We start from the raw sequence: 19,995 nt of genomic DNA, 5'->3' as shown, positions 1-19,995 counted from the left end.
TCTCCCACGTCACGGCTGGAACAGAAAAATGTTTGGGTTGTTTCTACAGGAGCAGCAGCTAGTCTAGCTCCCTACTATAAATGTTCGCTCAGCGATCTTTCGTTCGTTAACCATCTCTATCTCTTTGCCTTCCCATTCGATCGGATTACACTACTCGTATATAGGTGGAGTACATACCAGCTTAACACAGCAGTCAATTACCAGTTTTCCATGGCACATCTCGTGCAGATCGCGGCACCCGTTTCTGCTGGTACTAGTAGTTGCGCAGCAACAGAGCATGCTGATGGCCGCCTCCTGTTCGATGATCTTGTGCTCGGTGGCAATGGGGATCATGACGCCAAGAATAAGCCCGACGCGAGCAACGACGACAGCTCGTCCGGGAAACTCGAGTGGCTGAGGTCGCAGATCATCGGCGAGGAAGCAGAGTTCGCGTCGCCGTTCGGCACTCGCCGCATTACGTACGCCGACCACACGGCGTCCGCCCGCTGCCTGCGGTTCGTCGAGGAGTTCGTGCTGCGCAACGTTCTCCCCTACTATGGTGCGCGCACGTACCAATTAGCGATGCTCCTTTCTTCTAGTAGTACTACTTCGTGCTTACACGTGTGGATGGTGATTGGATGGAGCAGGAAACACTCACACGGAGGACAGCTACGTGGGACTGCACACGAGCCAGCTGGACCGGGAGGCGGCGCGGTACGTGAAGCGCTGCCTGGGAGCCGGGCCGCAGGACATGCTGCTCTTCTGCGGCACGGGCTGCACCGCAGCTATCAAGCGCCTGCAGGAGGTGACGGGCGTGGCCGTCCCGCCCACGCTGCGCACCACGGTGCTGGCCGCCCTACCGCCGTCCGACCGGTGGGTGGTCTTCTTGGGGCCCTACGAGCACCATTCCAACCTGCTCACCTGGTGGGAGAGCCTAGTGGAGGTGGTGGAGATCGGGCTGCGCCCGGAGGACGGCCTCCTGGACCTCTGCGCCCTGGAGGCGGCCCTGGAGGAGCGCGCGCGCGAAGGGCGGCCCATGCTGGGCGCCTTCTCGGCGTGCAGCAACATCACTGGGCTGCGCACCGACACGCGCGCCGTGGCGCGCCTGCTGCACCGGCACGGCGCCTACGCCTGCTTCGACTTCGCGTGCAGCGCGCCTTACGTGCGTATCGACATGCGCTCCGGTGAGGAGGACGGCTACGACGCCGTGTTCCTGAGCCCACACAAGTTCCTCGGCGGCCCCGGCGGCCCGGGCGTCCTGGCGATGGCGTCGCGGCTCTACCGCCTCCACCACACCGCGCCGTCCACCAGCGGTGGGGGCACCGTGCTCTACGTCAGCGCGTACGACCACAGCGACACGGTGTACAGCGACGACGCCGAGGAGCGCGAGGACGCGGGAACGCCGGCGATCATACAGAAAGTCCGCGCGGCGCTAGCGTTCCGGGTGAAGGAGTGGGTCGGGGAGGAGTGCATCGCGGCGCACGAGGCCCGCATGCTTGAACTGGCTCTCCGACGTTTCCACCCAGGCACCAACCCCAACCTGCGCCTGCTGCTCGGCGCTGATCCTGCGAGCGCACCCCGGCTCCCGGTGCTCTCCTTCGTGGTGTACCCTCGTACGCACGACAAGACTGAGTCCGAGGGCGGTTGTCGCAGCGGGGAGGAGGAGCAGGGGCGCCCAAGGCTGCAGCTGCACTGCCGGTTCGTGACGAAGCTGCTTAACGACCTGTTTGGCGTGCAGGCGCGCGCGGGTTGCGCCTGCGCGGGGCCCTACGGCCACCGACTCCTCGGCATCACCCCGGCGCGTGCCAAAGCCATCAAATCCGCCGTCGAGTTGGTTAGTACATCTTGGTCGATCGCTTCACCTGTTTGGATCTACGTGGGGCTGACGATGGATCCCGTTCGATCGTTGATGCAGGGCTATCACGGGGTGCGGCCCGGGTGGACGCGCGTCAGCCTCGCCCACTACACGTCGATGCTGGAGGCCGAGTTCGTGCTGGATGCCATGGACTTCGTGGCCAGCTTCGGCCACCGGTTCCTGCCGCTCTACGCATTCGACTGGAAAACCGGTGAGTGGCAGTACGACCACAGCTGCGCCCGCGGACTCTTGCCAAAAAACGTCGGCGACGGTATTGCTTCTAGTGGACGAGTGAAAGCAGAGCACGACTACCAGAGCTACATGACATTTGCTCGCCGCCTGGCTGACTCCTTGGCTACCACTTGCACTGGTCTGACTGACACTCATGCTGGGCGCATTCCCAAGGGCATCGATCCGCAGTTAGTTTACTTTGTCGTGTGAGTCGATGCTACTACTACTTTTCTATTGAACAAACGAGTCCAGAATTGAGGCCACGTGTAAATTTGTATCAAATCAATAAAAGTTCCGGTGTTGATGATATCTGAACTCAACTTATCATGGATGATGGCGCACCACTGCGGAAGTTTGGAGTCTGTAGTAGTTTTCGGGTTGGAGATTTAAAATGTTATCAAATGCTATTATTCTTAAAGATAACATGTATCAAATGTTATCAAAATTGGATAACACCTTTAAATCCCGATCCACACCACGACGGATCCAGCTTTCTGGAGTCTGGAGTCCCCTCTGACCCCTGGCGTTTGCATCCAAATCTCCCCTCGCGGTATTGACCATGGCGAGGGCCAGACGCGCGGCTTTGCTCACGCTGCTCCTGGTCTGCGCGGCGTTGGTCGCGGGAGCCGCTGCTGCGGCCGGGGCGGGCAAGGGCAAGGACGGGCCGGGCCGCGTGGAGGCGCCGCTGTGCCGGGATCTGACGACGCGGGGCGAGTGCACTGCGAGCGGCGCGGGGAGCAGGTGCCGGTGGTGCCGCAGCGAGGAGCTCGACGACATGTGCTTCGGAGCCGCCGAGGCGTGGCGCCTCCCGCGCCAGGTCTTCTCCTGTGACCCGCCGGCCGCCGCCGCCCACGGCCACACCCGGAAGTAATGCCGCCGCCGCTCTGCTCTGATCTGCTCCCATCTTGTTCGGTATCGCTCCATCTGACTTTTGCTGTCTCTAGGCTTCCGTTGTTTCTCTTTCTATCTTTGCTGGATCTGAGATTCTAAGATAGCGTGTTTCCTGCTGTTGTATGATTAGTTCATGGTTCGGTCTTGTGCATTCTACTGTAAAATCTGGTTAAAATCTAATCAGAGCGTGGCAACTCGTGCTCCCAATTCCCAAAGTGGAATGACCTGTCATTGGAATCAGTTGCTCGCGAGGCTGCCATCTTGATTCTTTTAGTAGCGAACTGTGATGATGAACACGTGAATTGACCTTCGTACCATTCCGTATTTCCGTTAGCCCGGAACTTTGTATAGAACCGTAGACGTATTTTTTTTCCCAATTAGATCTCTCTTTTTTTAACTATTTTGGAAAATAAACCGGCGGTAAAACTATTTTTTAGTTTTGACCCTAGCTCCACGCTAGAGGCTTTGGCGGATGTTAGTCATGTCCGCACCAGTAGTAATAGCATGGATATTGGTGCCAGGGTGGCACGTTGCGAGGAGCGATGCTGACAGAGATCCAATGTGTCCCATGCTTCGCGCCCAGAACTCTGATGCGGACCTTTCGTATCCCGCGCCACGAGCTCTGACGCGGATCCCCTGACACATAAAGCCCCGCGTGGGCTTGTCCTCCTTCTATTCTCCTATCTTCTTCCAACCAAACCGAGCCGCACAGGACGGCTTCCCCTCTCCCTCCCTCTTCACCACCCCTCTCAAATCCATATTTTTGTTGATTTTAACTGTGATTTTTCATCGGAATCAGATTGTCAAGGTAAACTTGTCCATCTTCTCTTAATTTCTCCTCCGATTCTACCATATTCATGTGGGTTTGAGTGGGAACGCTAGATGTAATTTGTGGTACAAAATTGGTCGTTCTAGTTGATGAATTATGGTTTGGAATGATTAGAAATGCAATATAGGTTGCATATGATTGAATATTTGTTCTAGAACAAAATTTGATAGTATTTTTAAATGCCCGTATAATATGATGTTGTGATGGGTTGAAGTTGTGTGCAATGATTTTTTAAAGATGGTAACTAAGTTTATTACGTAGGATTTGGTAGAGTTGAATGTAAAAATGTTTGGTGCATGTCAAATTCGTAATGGATTGGTGTTTATGCAGTTGTATGATATGATGAACTATTTGTGGTGTAAGCAAAAGTGGGCACACATCGGCAAGAAGTATCCCTATGTTAGTTGTAAGGATGCCCCCGTTCCTCCCGCTCTTCCTGTCCCGACTTGTGATTGTGGTAAGCCTGACGTGATCCTTCAATTCCTACATAAAGATACTACTGGCCGCGCGTACTACATGTGATAGGATTATCGTGTGAGTGTATATTTGTTTTGGGTTAGGGTAGAAATATATGACATTACTTTTGCTGACATAATGTTTTAATAATTTACAGGAGTGAGAGATATGCTACTTCTTCCAATGGATTGATGGGCCTGAGATGTATGACCCGAGGATTTTGAAGGTGAAACGATTTACTCAATATTCAAAGCCATATGACAAGTTTATTCGTTGGGTTCCTCCTCCACCAAATCCACAAAAGCTGACCTATAAAGAGAAATCGGATTTGAGGGGAAAACGTGTAGCGGATCCTCCGTTATGCAAATGTGGGAAGCGAAGCATGCTCTGTGAACCTTCAGGGGAATCTCCTTACTTCCGTTGTGAAGGGATGACGAAGGTAAAAACTGGGCATGCTTGCTTGTTTACAATTTGAATGAGATATAATTAGATGTCATGTACATTGTATCATGAATTTAAATGCAGCGCCATAGTGCTACTTGTAACTTTCAGGATTTGTTGTACGGTCCTGATGGTGAATGGATGGAGGAGGAAGAGGATAGAGGGAAAGGCAAAAGGGTGATAGAACCATGTCACCCAAGGAGAGCTATGAAGGGTCAAGAGGCAGCGGCTAAGGCGGTGCAAATGGAGACAATAAAGGTACTTGTTGCTAATTTACTTGTGCTTATCCCGGACGCTGATGATGATGACGCTGATGATGAGTTGATCTATAATGGGGCGGACGATTAGTATTATAGGTTAGTTGGCTGGGTATGTGGTTACGTTGGACCTATCAATAATTTGTTAGGCGTAATGTTGTGAACTATTTTGTGAGCTTAATGTGTAATCGTCGATGATTGTACTATGTGAACCATATCGTTGACGATTTGTGAGCTTAATCTGGTATCCCTCAGTTTGCATGACGAGTTTGATTGGTCAATGCGGCTAATTTGGTAGATTCCTAGAATGGTTCTTGTGCACTCCCTGCTACGTCTCGCCCACTACTTCTGCCCCTTTGAGTAATCACCAGCCTACGAACTCCTTATATCATGTGGTCGTGGGGTTGGCGCCTGCTGAGCTGGTTCAGTTGGTTCCTCCGCGCCAATCTCCTTGGCGCAGAACAATAAGATCTTCGCGCCAAAAACCTTGGCGCGGAACAATGGAATCTCCGCGCCAAAGTTTTTGGCGCGGAGAGGTCCCCCCGCCCTGCCACCCACCAAACTCTATGTATCGTTGGTGCTGGACTGGTCATTACCCGCGCCAAATACCTTAACACGAGTAGGTCGCCCACCCAGCCCCCACCAAACTCTTTGTATCATTAGCGCTGGACTGCTCATGCACACGCCTAGGTACAGTAGCACTTCCACACCAAATTCGTTGGCACGGAGTATTCACAGTCCAGCGCCAGCGATACAGAGAGTTTGGTGGGGGTAGCCTGGTCGATATGTCCGTGCCAGAGTATTTTGCACGGAGCATCCACAGGACCGCGCCAATTTCTTTGGCGCGAAATTCCTGTATTCCAGGCAAATCCTCGCTAGTTTGCATTCGTGGCAAAGGCACATTCCGGGCACTTGTCACACAGAATCCTGTCAGCAGCAGCAAAGTCACAGACATAGTTTCTCAAGCCAACACATTGCATAGTTACATAGCTCATTGTTTTAACAGATTTCATACTGACTTCATACAGATTCAAGTCCATAGTTCATACATAGCAGATTGTTCATAGAGTTTTAACAGAGTCATACACAAAATTCATACAGAGTTATACACATTCCGACAGAGTCATGCACATATACTTCATACATAGCCATAGTGACATAGTCGTACACATAACACATGCATTTCACCTATTTCCTGCGGCGGCGGCCCGGAGCATGTGTACCAGGAGTGTACTTCTTGGGTTGCTTATGACGATGCTCCCCTTGAATCACTAGAGACATATCGATGTAACGGTCATGGGGCTTTTTGCGAGGACATGCCTGCGACACTTGAGAGGTCGATGGTGCATCGGCAAGCTGGGATGGTCCTATCTCCTCAGGGCCTTCCACATCTTGTTCCTCCTCGGCCTCTTCATCCTCGGACATGTTGACATCTCCCTGCTCCTCCTCGTACTCACTCGCCGCGGGTCCCTTGTGGCGTGAACCTCCCGAGGTGACAGCATTTGCTGAACGGGACGGACCTCGTGACCTCAACCTGCTGGCTGATGGATGTGGGGGAAGGACAACATCATCGACGGGGCCACGACATCCAAGACAGGCAGCCATCTTGCGGCACCTGGAACGCAAACATTGCAATCACAAAATGTATGGAGTGAGAACTACGAATAATGATCATAGAACACATAGTCAAAAACACGTGTTCGTTGACGTACCTCAATGAAATGCCTAAGAGTAATCGACTTATTGGGAGCTCCAATGGGTGTCTCTAATGCAAGCCCGGCCTCATTGATAGTCCTAAGTAGCTCGTGTGCCTATTTACAAATTCACATGAAATATGTAATGTAGGTAACACAAAAAGTATGTAAGTGCAAATAAGACGATTAGTAAGCCTTACCACCCAGTCTGCAACGGGGGCGCCCTCTACTTCGGTTCCTTCATGAACTCCCCTATCAAATTCATTGTTCGCCTCGTTGTCGGACTCATCCTCCAACATATCCGCTTGTTTCCATCTAGGCCTCAAGTGAACACGGTAGTTTGCATGATACAACTAAAGGTACCAGTTGAATTGTCCAACATCGTTCTCAAGGGGCTGAATCACATTGTTGGCTTCAAAGTGATGGAACTCATTGATGTAGCGCTGGTGCTCATGAAGCCAGTCTGTAATCTTCTTACACTTTTGCCTATCCATTCTGTCATACATATAGGGAGTCGTCAATACGATGAAGTAACATGGAAAAAAGGGGGAGACACGAAAACATTAGATGTACATGTGGAGGTCGATGCTAGTAGAGAACGGCTCTGGTAGACAAGGTTGCCACCTCCCGAATTGCCTCATGACCCTATGCGGGAGGTGGTACTCGACCGCATAGAAGAAAATCAAGGGGCATCTCATCAACCACAAGTGCGAATCTCGTGTACATAAGATGTTCAAGTCCATCACCTGCATCGCCTGAGATTGATATGGCATCCATTCCACCTATAAGTGTGATCCAACCATTAGTGCCAAATAAACATCAAATTACCATAACCTATGATTCCCTTCTAAACCAACACTTACATGTCCAGGTTGTAGGTAGTCTAACTCATTTGTGTAGGACTTGTACAACATCTTCTTTCGGCCAACTGACACGGCAACTCTATCATATAGATAAGCTGTTGTGGGCTTCCTGTCGGCAACAGTAAACCTCCAATGCTTCTTCTCCACCCAAGCAGGCTTACCCACTGGAAGCCAGATCTACATCCACTTCTGAAGAAGGTACACACAGCCAACCAAGCTAGAATTCACACTGCTTCACCGACATGCGTAGCACAGCTGTCGATATAGCCATGCTAGGGCTATTGATCCCCAGCTGTAAGTCCTTGTGACCTCCCAATCTCTAAGTAGCAGCAAAAATATCCAAGAAGCAACATCGTCGGCTGAATCCGGAAACAAAACAGCCCCAAACAAGTGTAGGACATACACCCTCACGTACCGCTCAACAGTCTCCTCGTCGACATCCTCATCCAAGTTCTGAAAGTTGGCCTCCAGCCACGTGAGAGTGACATCGAAGGTCTTCGACTCATGTGAGTCCTCGTCAGGGCGAAGACCCAGCTCCTCCACCATATCCCGCCAACCACTTGAGGTCGTGCTCCCCGTGACTGGCTCACCGCTGATAGGAAGAGCTAACATCATGGCTGTCGGAGGATGAACTCCTCGAGCGGGGATCCTGGGGGACCCCCTTTGAGATTCGACCGGGGGGGGATGATTCTGAATCCGCCTTGGGCACAGGGTAGACGCGCGGGTGTATGAGATGTAGTTGGGACGGATGATCGTCGGCTGGTGGACACCGGATGGACAAAGGATTTATACTGGTTCGGGCCGCGCGGAGGCGTAATACCCTACTCCTGTTTGTGTGATGTATTATCAAGGCTCTTGGAATGCCTTTCTCTGGATCTCCAGCTCTCTCAAGCTGACCTATGTTACAAGGTGTTGGTGTTCTATCTATCTTGAGCCCGGGTTTTCAAGTGCCGGGCTCTCTGAGCTTGTTCACCTTCACCTAGCTTGATTCTTCTCTGAGCTCGTCTTTCTCAGACTTGTCGACTAAGCTTGTCCAGCCCCCCTTTCTCTCGTTGGAGTGCTCCCCCTCTTATACAACCAGGGAGGCTTGGCATGCCCAGAACTGGGGCACAAGTTCCCGTAAACCATAAATAGAGAACAACCATCATGGGTCTACAGTTTGATGTTACAGGGGTTGGAATGCGCCCCTTGGGCTGTCCCGTCGGCCTTCACGTCCCAGCTTTGGCAGGTGCAGGGGAGGGGCCCCGCCGGGCAGCCACCGAACAGCCTCGCACGTCCGCTTGGTCAGAGTGGGTCTGACACAGCAGGAGGGCAGGCGATAAGCCTCGAGCCCAACGACGATATCTCCAAGCCACGCAGAATGACGAGCGATGGGACCCGTCGCATTAAATGTCCCCACGCCTTCCTGCTAGGCGGTGGCAGGGACTGACGTACGCAGTACGACAGGCGTGGGGGGAGTGGTTGGAAATGACAGGCCATGCTCCCTCTTGAATGCAGCATCAGGCTTCCCACCGATTGACACCTCACTGCTGAGCCCTTGTGGGGTCCAGCGGCAAGGGGCTTCTAACGTCGTCGGGGAACTGCGGGTACCCGGGGGCCACGCTCGAGCACCCCCTTCCCAGAACTGTTCATCTCGGGTCCTCGGGGAACTGCGGGTAGGGCCACCTGTCTGCTGCCCCGAGCACCCTCTCTCGGATATGTCTCTTCTCGGGTCCTCGGGGAACTGCGGGTCCTCAGGGGCCACTGTTCATGGTCCCGAACACACCTCTCCCAGAACTGTCTTCTCGGATCCTCGGGGAACTCGGGTACTCGGAGGGCCACCTGTTCGTGGCCCCGAGCACCCTCTCCTGGAACTGGATTCCTCAGGTCTTCGGGGAACTCCGAGTACTCGGGGGCCACTGTTCCTGTCTCCGAGCACCCTCTCCCGGAACTTGATTCCTTAGGTCTTCGGGGAACTCCGAGTACTCGGGGGCCACTGTTCCTGGCCCTAAGCACCCTCTGCTGGAACTGGATTCCTCAGGTCTTCGGGGAACTCCGAGTACTTGGGGGCAACTGTTCCTGGCCCCGAGCACTCCTCTCCCGAAACTGTCTTCTTGGGTCCTCGGGGAACTCGGGTACTCGAGGGGCCACCTGTCCGTGGCCCCGAGCACACCTCTCCCAGGACTGTCTTCTCGGGTCCTCGGGGAACTCGGGTACTCGGGGGGCCACCTGTCCGTGGCCCCGAGCGCCCTCTCCCGGAACTTGTCTTCCTCTTCGGGTCGTCGGGGAACTCGGGTACTCGGGGGCCACCTGTTCGTGGCCCCAAGCACCCTCTCCCGTAACTTGTCTTCCTCGGGCCCTCGGGGACCTCCCGGGGAGGCGATCCCTGAGGCACGGCGCCATGTGGCACTGCGCTGTCCTGGCCTCGGGACTCGGGGATCCCCCATTTCACCGACAATGGCCATGTCCTCAAGCGTGATAGTCATCTCTCCACACGGCAGGTGAAAGGTGTGCATCTCGGGCTGCCATCTATCAACAAGGGTAGACAGAGCTGATGCATTGTACGTAGGCATTCCGCGCTGGTAAAGAGTGGAGAAACCAAAAAGGCCCGCCTGTCATAAGTACGAGTTGTACCGCTTGTCATACTCCATAGCGGGGTGACCTCGTATACGGAGTGTCGGTGGCATCTGCAACGAAAAAAGAACAAGAATTACATGAAGGAAATAAAAATACAAAACGAAAGAGACAATGTCATTAGCAGGATGTGAACTTTTACCTCTCCTCCGGCAACCTTCCTCGCCCGGTGTGTCGCATCGTAGTGCTCCTCCAAGGCTAGTCGATGCGCCATCCTAGAAAAAAAAAAGATTCAACAATTAGATAACAAAATCATAAGAAAGAAACATAATTGGAGGATATTTTACAAATTGTAACTCTTATGGTAGATGAGAAACACAAAGATTGTCTAGACATCCTATTGTGGCGTGCCCCACGCCTACTACCCCCTCTTCCCCTCTTAGACTTCTCACGTTCAGGGCATGTTGGTTTTTTATGCCCTTTCTTATGGCAATGTGAGCATTCGTCTTGGGTGCCATCGTACAAAAAGTAATCTGTTGTTTTATCTCCGTGATGACCCTATCCTATCCATGTCGTTCCACAGCCGCTTAGTTTTCCGTCTTCCCCTAGTGCTAACCAAGAGAGTATCATCGGCCGCGTATGTGCGACCTTCGTATTGGGGCCACTGCGTAGGATCAAGGTATGGTTCAAAGCGAGGTGACCATGTTTCAGTGACAACATCTAAGGAGAACTCGAATGGCACACGTAAAGGCGATTGATAGTCCAACTTATGGATACGATAAAGTGTTATCAAATGGGAACATGGAAGGTGATATATTTGGGGTCTTTGGCAACTACACTGATTTCTAGAGAGAACGGCCACGAATGCTCGACCGCCATATTGCTCACCACCCACACTTGTGCCATCACGCTCAGTTACCTCATACTTCCGTGACTTCTTGTCAAAGCACACCGCACGTTGATACGCCGCTTTAGTCTTTTGTTGGGTTAACTTCTTCAGAACCACTTTTCCCCACTTTCGTTTGTCCACATTTTTCAACTTCTCAGCTTTTCTTAGCCTATCAACAAAGTACTCATTCATCTTCTCGAAGGTGTAGGCCACGATTGCTGTAACAGGCAAAGACCTAATTCCCTTAAGCACTTTGTTGAAAACCTCAGCCATGTTGCTAGGCATCATACCATATCGGTGTCCTTCCCTGTCAAATGCCCTAGCCCACTTATACTTCTTGGCCATATGATCTTCCAACCACTTACGAGGACCTTCATCAAGCAACACAACCTATCGCGATGTGGCCCGATTACATTAATCCTAACTAAGTGCAGGAATCATGCCCAATTCATGTTGTCCTCCTTTTCCACTAGAGAAAAAGCAAGAGGAAGCAGCTGATCCTCCCCATCTGCACCTATCGCGGTCATCAAAGTGCCCTTGTATTTCCCCGTCAAGAATGTGGCATCAACCGAGAGGACCGACCTACAATGCCTGAACGCCTCCACACACTACCCGAAGTACCAGAATGCACGATCGAAAACAGGCTTTCGAACATTATCAACCATTACGAACTTCTCCTGATGCGGCTCTATGTGTTACACCGTGCTCGGGTTCCACTCCTTAATTGCTTCGAACAAGGTAGGAAGACGTACATACGCTTCACTCCAATCGCCATAAATCATCGTCATTGCCATCTTCCTAGCCCTCCGAGCCTTCCCATAGCTGATCTTGTAGTCAAATATCTCCTCCACGATCTTAATCATAGCTCTAGGAGTAATATTAGGCTCCGCTTTCACAGTGCTGCATAGTCGATATGCAATGAATTTGGCATTCAACTGCAAATGCTTGTCCGAACATTCGTCATCAGCACATGTGTGGGCCTCCACAACACTAGTGACTCTCCGCAGTTTGTCTTGCGGGCCCGGACCATCCACGCACATCCAATTCTCTCACATTGCACAGTGTATCGCACATTACAATTAGAGTGAGCTACTTTATATGGCCGGTTGTGGGGAATTCATTACCTTTCTGCACAACTGGTCTTTGAGATACGTCAGGTACCAAGGCCGTAGTATGACCTCCATCTATTATAGCACCTTCGATCCCACTAAGGTCCCTAAATTCAGAGACACGAGGATGGTGGCCAATCACCGACTCGAAAGCACATCAATCCTCCTCCCTCATGTCACCAACGGGACCATCATCATCGGAGTTCTCCTCATATTCAGCCTCATAAGGGACATCGTCCGCTGTCATGTCACCAAATACACGAGGGTCCAATTCGTCGGATACCCTTGCTAGATCAAAGTCATGCCGTACCAACTCCCTCTTGGCTGCACGACTTGCTTCCTCTAAATCAGCTTGTTCCCTACCACCAACTATTGATGCATTGATCATACCAACCTCTTGTGCCAAATGTACTAAATCACTCTTCAATACCTCCTCTTTACAAGCATCTTCAATTGCAGGCTGGGAACCACCATCCCAGGGGCAAAGGCTGGCTTGCACCTACTTCAACCTCGGTATCTAATCGTTCGTCAGCCCAACACATTCATCGATGGCTTCAAGACATGAAGACCGGTTTAAATCCAGTCCAACCTCAGCATGCGTCTGAACCACCTTACTTGCCGCAACCACCTCAAGAGTTTTTCATTGAGATTCCTTCATCGTGTCCACATATGCTTCCCACTCTATATCACCCTCAACGTCAAGCATTAATTTGTGACTATGGCCATGACCCACGTCATACCTTCCTTGCAGTTCAATAACCACATCCGATTCATTCCACCCCATCGCATCTTTCACTCGTTCTACCAACTCAACAAACTTGAGACAATTCTTGAAAACTACAACCTTCAATCTCATACTACTGCTAAACTTATCACTTTCATCATCATTTTGCAAAAATTTCACCATCATAGTGCACACGGACTATTCTTTCCATCTATAGCACGACATCGAAACGCAGCATATAAGTTGTTTGGCAAAAATAAAACACAACATTTATGATATGTCGAACAACATGTACACACTACATAGGATCAAATGAAGACACAATATCACAAATTATCAATGCATAACAATAAACTCTCACTTTTCAAATGAACTAACACAATCACAAAACAAATCTACATTTATCACGCACATACATATAAATTTCATCCCGTATTGAATAAAATTGCCATGATGTACAACCCTAAATTACCATAAACCAAAAACAATAAACAAAATTGAACCAAATTACATATACAACCCATATGCTACCTACATTGCCCCACACATAAATCCAAACTACAAATGAAGCCCAAAAACAAGCATTTTTTCATAGATTCCTACCTCTAGGGTTCACACCAAAATCGCCCTAAATCGCCACAAATCGAGACAAACAACAGGGGGAACGGATGAGATTACCTTGAAGACCTAATTTCCAACTAAATCCACGGTCAAATCACCCAAAAATCTTGAATTTTAGGAGGGGGTGGTGGAGAAGTTTCCGGGCATCCTATGCAGCTCGATTCGGTTGGAAGAAGACGGGAGAATAGAAGGAGGACGGGCCCACGCGGGGCTTTATGTGTCAGGGGGTCCGCGCCAGAGCTCATGACGTGGGATACGAAAGGTCCGTGCTGGAGTTCTTGACGCGGAGCATGGGCCACGTTGGATCCCCTCAGTATCGCTCCTCGCAGCGTGCCACGCTGGCACCAATATTTGCGCCTTACTACTGGCGCGGACATGACTAACATCCGCACCAGAGCCTCTGGCACAGAGCCGGAGAGTCAAAACTGAAAATAATTTTGCCACCGGTCTATTTTTCAAAATAGTTTGAAAAAAAGGAGAAAAAAAAAACACCGTAGACAGCGCATTTGGCGCCGTGATGTCCAAGGAGCGCGCGTGACTGCGTTTGCATGGCAAAGCGGCAACGCCGTGAAGTAAAAAATCGAATGCCGGAAGGCACGGCGCTCCATGGATGTTGTACTACTGCCTTCTCTTCAGCTTGCTTCATAGTATTCGACTTTCAATGTTTGACACACGAAAGCGAGCGCATCCTGAAAGAAATCTGATATCGGATGTTTGACGATCATGTTGGCAACCAGTTCGAGTGTTCGATTGCTCTGCGAGCCAAATAACTTCTCCGATCAATGGATGCAAACATAATTCACAAACAGCTATAAACAATGCCTTCGAATGCTCTACTGTGACAAGTAAGCAGCTCAGCTTTCAATTAACCATTGTAATAGCTGAAATTATCCATGTAGATAGAGACATTATGCCATTAAAGCACCGAACTAGTTCACTGTATATCCTAGTACATTTACCGGCAGCTATAAAGAACCGGAAGGCATCTTTGCTCGTCAAGGTAGCCATCGAAAGCAGGAACGAACAGCCTCGCATGTCTACTCCAGAAATTCAATTAACTGGAGAGCTTACTATTTACAATTTTACATCTTGTGAGCGACTCGACATTCCTCTTGTCCAACGCAAGGAATGGAACTGATGGAAAGCAGACACTGGGAATCAAAGAACTCACAGCTGAGCTAGAAAGGCTGCGCACAGGTCCAGAAAGAGGAGCTGCGGTCCACTGACTCTTTGCAAGTCGAGGAGGTATTTCTCATCTCTGGTTTTGTAAAGCTGCATCAAAATGTGACATCTCAGCATAAAGTGCATCATCTGAAAGATAAGAAAGCACACAATACGAATAAAGAAAAAATGTGGTCCCAATTCTATCGATTCGTGAATGTGCGAAGCTGCATCGAGTGCCGGCATGCCAGCATTGCCATCCAGTGCACAACAAAAGTGGTAGCCATAACAAAGTGTACAATGCAATAAGCACAATGATAAATTCAATTTAATCTTTTTAGGTATTCTGACTCTACATCTGCATCAGATGTAGGCAGCCCGTACCACGTGGAGCTTTATAAGAGCAAACTTAAGGAAGGTGGAATGCACAGGATATGAATACAAGTGCAGTTTCTACTGTACAAAGTTATGAATCTGTCCATCCTTTAAATAAAGGGGTGTCTCCACACGTTAATAGCTGAAATCTTGTATATCCAAGGATGTGGAAATGCAAGGGACCGCTAGTAGACAATCCAGATTTGCAATCTTATATAACTAAGAAGATTTCTACGTTTAACCAGTGGGTATAAAGACACTAGGAAGTCGTGAATCTAGCAGCAGAATCAAGATGGTTCTAATTCGTAGGATATTATTTATTCTAGTATCCGGAACACGAAATATACTTCTTACAAGATATTAAATACTAGTTATACTGGAAGTGGAGCAGAAAAGATGCAAAATACCTGAATTTCGAACTTAATTAAATTTAACATCTCACTCAGGTCAACGGTTTCAATGGATTCTGCACTGAAGTTATGATTGTTATGATTCATACTCTCTTGACAAGGAAAGCCAGGACTCCATCTACATTTCATGTTGTAGTGTCCAATCTTTTTCCAATAAACATTCAGTTCTTGTAGAGCTTTTAGCACTTCAGTCATTATTTCTCTTGGATGTGCTCGCGACTGACACAAAAAAACAAAAAAGTTGAATGGGAGGGGTTAAAGAAGCTAGAGAATAATAAAAATACGAAGGTAACCTAAAGTTAAATTACCTGAAGCCCAAGAGCCCATTTCCTCTCAGCTGGAAAATGTGGTCTCAAGCCAATTGGAGATTCAATAAATATCTGTTGTCGATTCCCGCGTGCTGAACTTGGTGTTTCAGATGATGCTCTGTGTGGGAATGAGGAGTCCTATGTGCCAAAGGAATGAAAACAGAAATTAGTCTGAATTCAAATTAACACGACAAACAATATATGAGGCAGAACATGTATCACTCAGCAAAGAAAGCTGAAGCATCAAGGGTACACACATAACATGAATCGGTCACTCACCATAGCTTCTTGACACTCAGCTCCAAGATAGCCACTGGTTGTACGAAGCCTATTGTCCAAAAGTAAATAATATGCAACTGTTGCCTGTACATTCAAGTCCAGTCACGATCATTAGAGTAGAAAATATGTACTCGGACAACAAAGTGCAAAAGGAATACCTCATTTTGCAATCTATTTTGGATTGATTCCACCAACAGGTTCTTGTCATACCCCATACCTATAACCTCACGGATTGTTTCCTCATCAATCTACAAAGTTGGGAGACTGTTATCTTAAGTGCACTATGTGACAATAAAAACTATGTACCAACAATGCAGACCCAAGAGGCCAAGACTATAAAAGTTGACCACATTCTCAAACAACCATCAATATAATGATACAAGACAGCTTTTTTCTAAGTGGTATGAAAATATTGTGAATATTATATATATCCAACATTTTTATGCAAAAGAAGATAGAAAACATAAAGAGGTACGCTAGCCCCAAATTACTGACTGATTGAAATACTGAACTGAGCAAGTTAATACCAGATAGAGGATACCAATAGTGCAGCAGAATAATGATGGCAAAAGAGACAAAATGATGTAATGATACTTAGATCATAACGACACAAACACCACAGAACACCGGATGTTTCCATGCGGGGAAGAGAAAGGGGGGGGGGGGGATGTTGGTGAGAGATGAAGCCATAGAGTAGGGATATGTTCTGTTCATCCTTCATGCTTATTGAAAATGAGAGCAAACCACCCCCTTATATAGAGGTGCTAAAACCTAAAAGATAGATACACCCATTTGCTGCTGTAGCGGCGCATTAGGGGTTCGAGTTTAGATTACAGAGGGAGGAATATTTAGCACAACTACCACCCAAAGAAACACAATCAGTAACTTAATTTAGCTGAGTCCATAGTGGCTCAATGCAAGATACTGCAGAGTGCAAATTATACCTTTTTAACTTGTTGGGCACTATCTGGAGGAGGCACAGTCAAATAGCGTGGGAGATAAATTTTGAACCAATCATGTTCACGGATTTCACGAATGGTGATCCTCTTCATAGGATCAACAACTAGCATTCTTGGAATCAAATCCCTTGCCGCACCTGACAAATGGCTGGGAAGGGTATATATTCCACCCTACAATGAAAAAGAAAAAGGGAATGAAATAGATAAGCTCTACATCAGCAGCAGAAAGTAACAGTGCAAATTTCTAATGTAAACACTGCAAATACTTGCTAACCTTTATTTTCTTAAAAAGGTTTGGTATGTTCTCATCATCAAATGGCAGAGTACCACATAGAAGAGCATAAAGAATAACCCCACAGCTCCATACATCAACTTCAGGCCCAGCGTATAGTTTACCAGAGATCACCTAAAGAAAATAAAAGAATATTATACAGTCTGACAACAAAGGGATGGGAAAGACAACCATACTGATGTAGTGGGATCTCTTTCAAGCTTCAAATCATTCTAGGAAGCTTACCTCAGGAGCAGCATAATTTGGGCTACCACAACTTGTCTTGAGGAAATGACCATCCCGCATAACATTACTTAAGCCAAAATCCGCAATCTTAACATTGCATTTCGAATCCAATAGGAGGTTCTCTGGCTTTAGATCGCGGTGCACCACCATGTTTCTATGGCAATATTCAACACCAGATATAATCTGTATCAAGAGGAAAGAAGAAGTACGCTATCACATGCAAGGGCTTGAGTGGAGTAAAACAGATGTTTTGAATCTTCTAGCCAACCTATAATTTCTCATGCAATTGTAGCATATAATGAACAGAACAAACAAATGGAATAGAAGTTTTCCAATAAAGGGCTCAGGGCCTTATAAAATCACCTGTTGGAAGAAACGGCGAGCCTCTTCCTCCTGCAGCCTACCTTTCTCAACAATGTAATCAAACAACTCCCCAGACTTAACATACTCCATAACCACATAAATATCAGCTGGTGTGTCTATCACCTCATAGAGACGGATGATATGTGGGTGCATAAATAACCTCAATATCTTGATCTCTCTTTTTACTGTAAAAAGGTAAAACATTCAGCATCAGCCAGAATGTTTTGAACAATGGCCAAGCAAATAAATAGATACTAGCAAATGTAGAAGAGAGTGATAAACGCTAGAATGGATAACTAGCTAAAGATTGCAACTAAACTATCACTCCCAGCCAACATAACAAAGAGATGCAAATTTGTCCTTCCAAGTAAACAGCATGAAAATGGTGGTGTGCTTGCTCATATCAATCATAATTATGTAGATCAATGGAAGGATAATATCATGCCATCTAGTACTTCATGGTTTACTCATAGGAATGTATGATTTCAACTTACGAAAATGTCAATCATTATAGTAGCAGGTAAAAGCTTGACACATACCAGATAATCGAATACAACAATAACAAAGCCTTTGTCCCAAGCAAGTTGGGTAGGCTAGAGATGAATACCAGATAATCGAATACCTCTGAAAAAAAATCTTATTATGCCTTATGCACGAAAATGGAATTGCCATGGAGAGTTTTTGCACATACGTAACACTAAACTATATACTCAATCAGTAAACTTAACAGGGCAAACCAAGTAACCATGAGAAACCAACCTTTCTCTTCCATCTCCATGCCTCTTATTTTGCGACGGTTGAGGATCTTGATTGCCACCTTATGTCCAGTACTTATATGCTCTGCAATTTTCACCTTCCCAAATGAGCCAATCCCCAGGGTCTTACCAATCCGGTAATTCCTCAAAGGATTGCCATCATTGCCGGCTCCCTCCATCTTCTGCTTAAATCCCAATCAAGCCCAAATATGATTCAGGAAATTCGAAGGCAATCGCTACGAAATTCACATGTATATCACACACGGCGCTATCAAAGCTCGCGATTCTATTTAAGCAGGTCAGATCCAGCTGATTCGTCCGTTGAATTTGTGCCCGTACTTGCAATTAGATGGAGTGAAAGCACGGCAACACCTAATTCGAAGGGAGAAAAACGAACATACTCCAAAATTGCCAAAACTAAATCCACCTTTTACCAACCGATTCACGTCTAAAAAAAACCCGATAGGCCACGAACAAGCCAGCACGCGATCCCAGGCTCTCACGTATCCGCAAGGTACCGAGCCACCGAATCTCCCTCACTTCCTGACCAATACAACGAGCACCAATCGCCCCGAAACCCAACCGCATCGCTGACTCGCAGCTCTACGAAAGAGGTGCATCGCCGAATCCCCAGACCAGGGAGGAGTGGGAGGCGGGGAAAGGGAAAAGGGGAGGGAGGCAGCGAGGTGGGGCACCTACCTGGCCGCCGCCGGCTCGTCGGGGAAGCGCGGCGGGGCGGAGATGTGGGGATAGAAGTGGAGGGGGTACAAAGCGACGCGTCGCTCACGGGTCGGGAGGGAGGGGAAGGGAGACGACCGGAGATTCGATTCCGGCAATAGGAATGGCTATTTATTCTGATTATTCGTTTATTCACGGTTAAAAATGTTAACAAGGCAGAGTATAAGTAGTATTTTATATTTATAGGGATGTTCTTTGATAAAAAGTATTATCTGATAGGTAATGGTTTTAGATATGAGTAAAGTGCACTCATACCAGGAAGATATGTATATTCGTATAGCTTTAACATATGGGTCTTAACCCTCCAAACACTAATCTCATTTCTCCATCTCCTTTTGTTTTGGTCACTCCTCATCCTTAGCCGCCACATGCACACGCACAGAGTCACGGACGTACCACCTCATCCGTAGGCGACGCCACACCCTGCCACCTCTCGTCGCCTCTTGCTGCCCCAACTACCTCACGCCACCTCCAGCGTTGCCGCCTCTCGTGCCTAGCGCTCTCATTGCCTCCCGCTTCCTCCTTTCTCCTCCTGCACCCAGCGACCCCGCTGTCCCACCACCTCTAGTGCCTCGTCGCATCTCATCGTCTCCAGCACCCTACCACATCTCATCGCCTCAAGCACCGTGAGCTCCCACCGCCTCCAGCACCGTAAGTCCCCGTTGCATCCTGCCGCCTCCACAAACACACGACCAGCTCCAGATCCGCCGCCAGCCCATCGCCAATGCCCAACGCTTC

The 19,995-nt window shown here is 48.5% G+C and overlaps 3 protein-coding genes and 1 long non-coding RNA gene across 4 annotated transcripts; 3 read left to right on the top strand and 1 right to left on the bottom strand.

Moving 5' to 3' along the window:
* Window positions 1-210: 210 nt before the first annotated feature.
* On the top strand, window positions 211-2,299 carry LOC133884969 (uncharacterized). The gene is made up of 3 exons (XM_062324590.1): window positions 211-538; window positions 627-1,813; window positions 1,895-2,299. The coding sequence occupies exons 1-3, from the start codon at window positions 211-213 to the stop codon at window positions 2,273-2,275; spliced, it is 1,896 nt and encodes a 631-aa protein (XP_062180574.1). The 3' UTR covers window positions 2,276-2,299.
* A 283-nt stretch (window positions 2,300-2,582) lies between these two features.
* LOC133919748 (uncharacterized) lies at window positions 2,583-3,311 on the top strand. The gene has a single exon (XM_062364247.1). The coding sequence runs from the start codon at window positions 2,625-2,627 to the stop codon at window positions 2,934-2,936; it is 312 nt and encodes a 103-aa protein (XP_062220231.1). The 5' UTR covers window positions 2,583-2,624; the 3' UTR covers window positions 2,937-3,311.
* Window positions 3,312-3,701: 390 nt separating this feature from the next.
* Window positions 3,702-5,143, top strand: LOC133919760 (uncharacterized). Its single transcript, XR_009909964.1, has 3 exons — window positions 3,702-4,242; window positions 4,399-4,680; window positions 4,775-5,143. It is a non-coding gene; the product is annotated as an uncharacterized LOC133919760 (long non-coding RNA).
* A 9,088-nt stretch (window positions 5,144-14,231) lies between these two features.
* On the bottom strand, window positions 14,232-19,357 carry LOC133919741 (serine/threonine protein kinase OSK1-like). Its single transcript, XM_062364235.1, has 11 exons — window positions 19,219-19,357; window positions 18,524-18,701; window positions 17,765-17,949; window positions 17,402-17,584; window positions 17,159-17,290; window positions 16,870-17,055; window positions 16,084-16,173; window positions 15,926-16,009; window positions 15,647-15,784; window positions 15,336-15,557; window positions 14,232-14,664 (listed from the first exon to the last, which is right to left on the bottom strand). Exons 2-11 carry the CDS (start codon window positions 18,696-18,698, stop codon window positions 14,560-14,562), a joined length of 1,500 nt encoding a protein of 499 aa, XP_062220219.1. The 5' UTR covers window positions 18,699-18,701; window positions 19,219-19,357; the 3' UTR covers window positions 14,232-14,559.
* Between the last annotated feature and the right edge of the window lie 638 nt (window positions 19,358-19,995).

Source organism: Phragmites australis, chromosome 1 (assembly GCF_958298935.1).
Source record: "Phragmites australis chromosome 1, lpPhrAust1.1, whole genome shotgun sequence".
Classification (NCBI taxonomy): domain Eukaryota; kingdom Viridiplantae; phylum Streptophyta; class Magnoliopsida; order Poales; family Poaceae; genus Phragmites; species Phragmites australis.
Note: the sequence above shows the minus strand (reverse complement) of the source record. Positions and strands in the feature narration are given on the sequence as shown.